General features: G+C 39.6%; 1 protein-coding gene across 1 annotated transcript in view; it reads left to right on the forward strand.

Annotated features, from left to right (window-relative positions):
- Positions 1–6,074, forward strand: part of lbr (lamin B receptor) — a 38,996-nt gene extending 32,922 nt beyond the window's left edge. The window contains exons 12-14 of the mRNA XM_039782878.1: positions 173–253; positions 3,662–3,784; positions 4,257–6,074. Of these exons, the coding sequence (XP_039638812.1) occupies positions 173–253; positions 3,662–3,784; positions 4,257–4,417 (365 nt within the window). The 3' untranslated portion in view covers positions 4,418–6,074. The remainder of the gene's footprint in view (positions 1–172; positions 254–3,661; positions 3,785–4,256) is intronic.
- The last annotated feature ends 2,292 nt before the right edge of the window (positions 6,075–8,366 follow it).

Genomic DNA, 8,366 nt, shown 5'->3' on the forward strand with positions numbered 1-8,366 from the left:
ACTGAGCATCTCGCTTTGATTTCATAACTGCATCTGTCTTTTATTTTTTCTTACGTTATCTTGAGGTCATGTATTGTATTGACTTATTGTCTAGTCCCAAAGAGATAAAGTTAACATTCTATTTTCCCAGTTTCCAAAGCTAATGTTTTCTCTGGGTGTCTCTGTCTTTCAGTCGGTGGCTTCTACATCTTCAGGAAGTCCAACTCTGAGAAGAATGCCTTCAGGAGGAACCCGTCAGACCCCAAACACTCTGGTAAGTTCTCCTGCAGGCTTAAAGCTGATTATGACCAGGGTGGGAAATTGGCACCCGCCACCAGCCAATTTCTCAAAGTGGTGGGTGACTTTGCCTTGCATACCAGCCACAGTGGCGGGTGGATTGTAAAACATTCCTTGTAATGGATTGGACAGCTTTTGTCAAAGAATGCTGTTGCTAAGTAACAATGCACAATGCTTAGTGGAGTCGCGTTACGTTACTGCTAATGAATCCCCAAAGTTTCCGGATTTAGCTGCTTCATAATAAAAACATTCAAATACCAAAATAACTGAGGACTTTTATTGTGAAGAACTTACAGGAAATGAAAACCGTTCACGGCCGTGTCTTTGGCCACGCATATTTCCGTCAACTCCAGACTTTTGTCGAGTAGTTTTCAGCGCTAGTCCGTGACACCATGTAGCTGAGCTGAGGTACAGACAAAACGAATATTATCATTTAAAATGTGGTGACATATCCCTGGTGTTAAGACCCCTCCACGGCTATGACTGTACAAACTGTTGAGGGCGAAGTAAAGAAAAAGAGAGGGTACTTTTGGAACAAATGGCGCATTGACAAAACAAACAGCGAAAGATCGTGCAAAACATTTCAGACCGTCCTGCCAACCTGTATTAAACTTCAATGTACGCTGTAACGATTTTTCAGTCACTGAAAGCTGCTGCTGTTTTAATCCTGTCGGCTCTCTGCTGCTCAGTTCCCCCCGCAACTGACACACACACACACACACACACACACACACACACACACACACACAGTGGATGCAGGAAAAACCGGAGATGAGACGTACAGGATGACCTAAATTGAGGACATCTACGCTTGTTATTTTAAGTGAAATGATAAATAAGTTAATGATAAATAAGTCCTTTATCAAACTGTATGAATGTGTTTCAGGCCAGGTTAGGAAATAAACTAACAATGCAAAGATCAACACGCCACTGACAGAAATGTTCAAATTTATTTATTCAAGAAATTATTATTTTTTGTCTTAAATCCACCAGCCATTTTCATATTATACCAACATTTGCAGCATCCTGAACCTTTTTGGAAAAGTTACTAGGACAGTAATTTTATTCTCTCCAAAATAAGTTTCCTTTTTATTTTGAAAGAACTATACAAAAAAGCAACTTTCACTGTCTCTCGCAACTTCATTGCAACAAAAATACAAAAGGCATCGCAACTTTTTACAAAAGCTCCCGCAAATCAGGCATTTTGGGCCACAACAATCTCAAGAAAAGGCCGCAAAATCCTGGGACTGTTTAATGCTATGTTACTGAGAGATGAGTCAATATTTTTTCTGTTCATTAAACATGTAGGCCTACAATTACTGTAGATTATGATTGACCAAACACAATTTAACCATGGTCTCGCAGGATTTTTTTCACATCACTTTTTATTTTCCTATATTAATAAAATATGTATTACTATTAAACATGTTTGTATTAAAGCAATTCAAAATATGCTAGTGCACTTTTTATAAATTTGAATTCCGGAAAAAGTGGCTGGTAAAATTGGGCATCCACCAGCACTGTGGCAAAAAAGTTAATTTCCCACCCTGATTATGACTTGATTACCCTCCAAGGGAAAATGACTAAGGCTGACCGGCTTTTTGAGCTGAGTTACAGTATGTCCACATTTTTTGTCTGTTAAATAACATTAAGTTATGATTGTTTGTTTGTGTAAGAAACCAAAGTTAAACTAAAGTTTATTCATCCCATCCTCTGACTGCTTATTATATACAGTGGGGCAAAAAAGTATTTAGTCAACCACCAAATGTGCAAGTTCTCCCACTTAAAAAGATGAGAGAGGCCTGTAATCTTCATCATAGGTACATTTCAAATATGATAGACAAAATGAGAAAATAAAATCCAGAAAAATCACATTGTAGGATTTTTAATGAATTTATTTGCAAATTATGGTGGAAAATAAGTATTTGGTCAATAACAAACGTTCATCTCAATACTTGTTATATACCCTTTGTTGGCAATGACAGAGGTCAAACGTTTTCTGTAAGTCTTCACAAGGTCTTCACACACTGTTGCTGGTATTTTGGCCCATTCCTCCATGCAGATCTCCTCTAGAGCAGTGATGTTTGGGGCTGTCGCTGGGCAACACGGACTTTCAACTCCCTCCAAAGATTTTCTGTGAGGTTGAGATCTGGAGACAGGCTAGGCCATTCCAGGACCTTGAAATGCTTCTCCTTTGTTGCCCGGGCGGTGTGTTTGGGATCATTGTCATGCTGAAAGACCCAGCCACGTTTCATCTTCAATGCCCTTGCTGATGGAAGGAGGTTTTCACTCAAAATCTCACGATACATGGCCCCATTTATTCTTTCCTTTACACGGATCAGTCGTCCTGGTCCCTTTACAGAAAAACAGCCCCAAAGCATGATGTTTCCACCCCTGTGCTTCACAGTAGGTATGGTGTTCTTTAGATGCAACTCAGCATTCTTTCTCCTCCAAACACGACGAGTTGAGTTTTTACCAAAAAGTTCCATTTTGGTTTCATCTGACCATATGACATTCTCCCAATCCTCTTCTGGATCATCCAAATGCTCTCTAGCAAACTTCAGACGGGCCTGGACACTACTGGCTTAAGCAGGGGGACAGGTCTGGCACTGCAGGATTTGAGTCCCTGGCGGTGTAGTGTGTTCCTGATGGTAGCCTTTGTAACTTTGGTCCCAGCTCTCTTCAGGTCATTCACTAGGTCCCCCCGTGTGGTTCTGGGATTTTTGCTCACCGTTCTTGTGATCATTTTGACCCCACGGGGTGAGATCTTGCGTGAAGCCCCAGATCGAGGGAGATTATCAGTGGTCTTGTATGTCTTCCATTTTCTTATAATTGCTCCCACAGTTGATTTCTTCACACCAAGCTGCTTACCTATTGCAGATTCAGTCTTCCCAGCCTGGTGCAGGTCTACAATTTTGTTTCTGGTGTCCTTTGACAGCTCTTTGGTCTTAGCCTTAGTGGAGTTTGGAGTGTGACTGTTTGAGACTGTGGACAGGTGTCTTTTATACTGATAACAAGTTCAAACAGGTGCCATTAATACAGGTAACGAGTGGAGGACAGAGGAGCCTCTTAAAGAAGAAGTTACAGGTCTGTGAGAGCCAGAAATCTTGCTTGTTTGTAGGTGACCAAATTCTTATTTTACCAAGGAATTTACCAATTAATTCATTAAAAATCCTACAATGTGATTTTTCTGGATTTTATTTTCTCATTTCGTCTCTCATAGTTTAAGTGTACCTATGATGAAAATTACAGGCCTCTCTCATCTTTTTAAGTGGGAGAACTTGCACAATTGGTGGCTGACTAAATACGTTATTGCCCCACTGTACATGATAATAATATGTCTACATTGTGTGTGTATTTGTGTGGGTGTGTGTGTTCCCTGCAGATGTGAAGACTATCCCCACAGCCACAGGGAAGAGTCTGCTGGTGTCCGGCTGGTGGGGGGTGGTCCGCCACCCTAACTACCTGGGAGACCTGCTGATGGCTCTGGCCTGGTCTCTGCCCTGCGGTCAGTCTCAAACTACAAAGCACTTCAGGATTTTCCTTCTATGGCTGTCCCGACATAGAATTCACAAAGTCAAATCTGATTTACATTTTTGTTGAATCATGTTTTGTTTTTTTCTTCTCATTAGCTTGCATGTTTTCCACACAGACAAAATAGCTGACACACGACTGGCGCTATGACTCCTCAGTTGTATTTTTTACCTTTTTTATCTTTAAGATTTATGTGAAAAAATAGCAAAAACATTATTGGCCGTGATGTGACCGGGAGGGCATCACGTGACTGACACAGAAGTTGTAATTCCAACGTTTGGCCACAAAGTCAAATTGGCTTCAAAGCCCGGCGCACTTTATACACGCCTCCAATACTACTATGAATGTATGCAACAGGATCACAATGCTATCAACATCCACATAGTTTTTTTTACCAGCTGATGAATTCAGTCCCATTGAAATGTTTTTGACGTTCATCCCTGCAGGCTTCAGCCACCTCCTGCCGTGGTACTACATGATCTACTTCATCATCCTGCTGGTGCACCGAGACTCCCGCGACATGGCCCAGTGCAGGAGGAAGTACGGCTCGGCGTGGGACGAGTACTGCCGAACGGTTCGCTACCGGATCATTCCCCGCGTCTACTGAGGAACCTGGCACTGCTAAGGGCTTTTAACCCAAATAATGGCTGTGAAGTCTTACTAAAAACTCAAATATGAATGGATTGACTGACTGATTTGACTTTTTATAATCTTTTTTTGTTTGGATTTTTCAAATCTTGATTCTGGACTGAAGGAGCTACATTACTTGATTTATTTTTTTTTTTTTGATGGAAGAAAAAATGTCAATCATTGGTTTTGTGGACTATTTAAAAATTGCCTTTTTAATAGAAAATACTCAAAAATATAAACTCAAAGTTTGCAAACTCTGGGGGAAAATAGAAATGCCCCTTGCTAGGAATGTCTTGTTAGGATGTATATTTTTGTATATACACATTTGTTTTTATACATCAAGAATATCTCACCATTTGAATAATTTTGGTAAGTTTTGCTCTTTGCTCTCATATTCAAAATGTTCCAATGTATCAGCCTGGCTATTATGAATCATTTTATAAGTACGCCTTCTTACGATTAAACTGCTTGTGTATATTGTGAAGGATGGGCTCAAACATGCCATCTGTTTATAATAACGTGCACAGTGGAACTAGGACTCATTCTTTCTCAGGACCCAGAAGTTTAATTGGAAAAGTTTTGTCTTAATACTTTGATTGTGTGTCTTTATATAGATATCTAGTTTTGACTTGAGAGTGTAAAATGATTTTGGGGGTTTCAAGAAAATGCACTAATGTGTAGATGCATGTTTTTTTCCTTCCATTATCAGTCCCAACAGGTATTTGATTTGGCTTTGCTACCTCAGGTTCACTCACTCCTCCAGAGGGCAGTGTGTGTCATTCTGAGCATGATGTCACTGCTTAAAACGGAAAACGACTTAGACTTGTTTTTCATTCAACAACCACCTAATGGTAGTATCTGTTTAACCATATTGCATGTTTCAGGCTAAACTACATTTTTCTAATGAAACAATGTGTTTTTTTGTTCTCTTTTATGAACTGGCTGTTCATTTCCAACCACTGCCACATGAGTTTTGTCTGAACCTTTTGAAGCTTTAACTTTGCGGGTCATGACTATTTTGATGATGTTTATACTGTGACAACATGGAGAGCTGTTGACTGTGGTAGCATTTACAAACTGCATTTGCTAACCCCAAAAAATATTTTTACACCTGTGCAGCTAAAGATGAGTACATAAGTAGCAATACATTGACTAGGTAGCATTTTTGATGCTGTGCTGACTGAATACCATGTAAATAAATCATGTTTTTTTTTTTCAGTAAACTGGCAACAGTAGTGGTAATAGTAACGTTTTTAATAGATATTTAATATTGCTTCTTTTTTTTTAGGTTAACTTTGTAATTTTGACCACTGTAGTTCTGTCTACACCTAGATCTGCTTTTTTTCTGGATAATAGTTCAACATGCATGAAATCAAATGGTCTGTAACACTCCGTGATCAGAGAGAACACAGGGCACATTATGGTGATGTAGAATATGAATATCTTATTATGTCTCCTTGGCTCTGCAGTCTGAGTACAAAGCAATAAGTTGGATGTACTATCTGACAACAGTGAATGAGAAGTAAAGTGGGCCCTGACTGTCAGTTAGGATGACTCCCATCTGTGACAGTAGCTGGAAAAAGCTTATTTGTACAAATGTTGCAGCATGAAATAAAGATCTACAGTATTTCCTTTTTCTGCTTCTTTGGACTTTGATCATGTGCAGGCATGGTGACAGTGCTACTGCAGGATGAGCGTGAAAACAACATCCAGTGTTGGTTTTCTCTGGGTGCAGGAATGTGTGTGTGTGTGTGTGTGTGTGTCTTCCTTCCTCCCTCCCGATGCTCCTGACGCAGCATCAGGTGCTCGACTCGAGGAGAGTAGGAACTAGTGCAATGAGGAAATAAAGAATCCCTGTGTACTTGATGACTCTAGAAGGTGTCTGTTTCTGTGTCCACGGGCAGATAAGTTTGAAACACTTTCATTTTGAATGTTTGTATGTTTTGTTGTTAAGGGTTTTGTGTCTCAGTCAATATGTGATTTATCTTAAATAGATTTGAGAATTTTAACACCCTGTCACATAGAGCAGGGTGAAGGCTGAGGTGCATCAGACTCAAAAGATGGATCAGCCCGGGTCATAAGCCAGAGGCCTGTACTACGAAGTAGGATTTAGCGTTAACGAGCTAACTTAACCCTCATGCCCTCCTTAAAAAAACATCATATATCAATATTTCTTTCTGCTTTTTTTTTCATAAATCACTTAAACAACTTTTAACCTAATCCAAACTACCAAACATTCAATCATTTTCAGGATTTTAACCCTTTAAATGCCAGTTTATTTGAAGTATTTCATTTTTTATTACAAAAAAACACAAAATAATGTTTTTTTTTCCATATAATGAATAATACGTAGATGGGGCTTTGGTGGTGATTAGAGGCTTGGATATGTCAAAGATAAGCAACAAAATTAATTTGATTGCATTAGTATTTTTTACATAGTTCCAGATACTCCCTTTGGACACCTTCGAGGCAAAAATGTACATGTCCAAAAAACTGATATTAAATCATCATATATCAATATTTGTTTCTGCTTTTTTTTCATAAATCACTTAAACAACTTGTAAATTGCTCAAAACTACCAAAAATTTAATAATTTTCTGAATTTTAACCCTTTAAATGCCAGTTTTAAATCTTTGAAGTAACAATTATTTATGAAAAACCCAACAAAACATTAATTATTTTCCATAAGATAAATCATAGGGGAATGGGGCTTTGGTGGGGATTAGAGGCTTGGATATGTCAAAGATAAGCAACAAAACGTATTTGATTGCATTAGTAATTTTTATGTAATTCCAGATACTCCCTTTGGACACCTTCGAGGCAAAAATGGCCCCATTGACTTCCATTATAACCACATGTTTTGATCTCACTGCCTTTACAGTATAAAACCATGCATTCTGTAATATCAGCATTTCATTTGGAAGAAAACTAGTCATATTTGACATTTTTACAGTATTTCACCAGATTCAACCATTTTGCCCTTGTAGGCCGATGCATGAAATTATAGTTATATTATGGAGCTGTGTGTGTGTGTGTGTGTGTGTGTGTGTGTGTGTGTGTGTGTGTGTGTGTGTGTGTGTGTGTGTGTGTGTGTGTGTATATGTGTGCATGCTGTGTGTGTGTGTGTGAGAGTTTGCGTAAACCTGTAAGCAACCAATGATCATTTTAGGGCTGAAAAAGATCTTTTGAAGGATGCATTTCATGTGTCTTTGAAGACGTGCTTGAATAAAAACATTGTCTCCTGCATGTGCTGTAAACTGGCGCTTATCATTTCAAATGGTTTGTGGGACATGGTGGCCCTGAAGACTGGTCTCCCACTATGGACATCCCACAGGCTCCGGTGGATTCCCCTTTGGGACCGGTACACACCAGCCAGGTGTGAAGTCCCATGTATGTTAAAAATCTCTTGAGCATCCACATCACTCCATCCTGAGATTGAACACTTCCCGTGTAGGTTTGTCATTTCCTGAATCAGCTGGATCAAGTCAAGAGTGAAGAAAAGGTCGAAAGAGGATGCCACATCATGGATTCTTGATATGGCATATCTCGTGGGCTCTGACATCATGCCGGTCGGTGCTTGAATGTTGCGCGCAGCGGCCTCAGTATTAGATGGAGACCAGACTTGCCAATTCTTCACTGTCCATTCAATGTTAGGATGGACAGGATCTTCAGTGTCCTCTCCACTTTCAGAGGAAGGGTTAGAGGCACTCACAGAGTTGGAGGACACCAGTGACCATTTTGTCAGACTCCAGAAACTTGTGTCATCTTCAGATGAGTCCTGCAGTTGGCTGGAAGATAAAGGCTCCTTCTCTTTGCTCCAGGTCTTTCTCCTTCTCTAGAGCCAGGTGCATAAACACACTAATAGTTGGTTTTGTTTACAACAAATGCAGGAGACAATGTTTTTATTCAAGCACGTCTTCAAAGAC

This window comes from Perca fluviatilis, chromosome 18 (assembly GCF_010015445.1).
Source record: "Perca fluviatilis chromosome 18, GENO_Pfluv_1.0, whole genome shotgun sequence".
Lineage (NCBI taxonomy): Eukaryota > Metazoa > Chordata > Actinopteri > Perciformes > Percidae > Perca > Perca fluviatilis.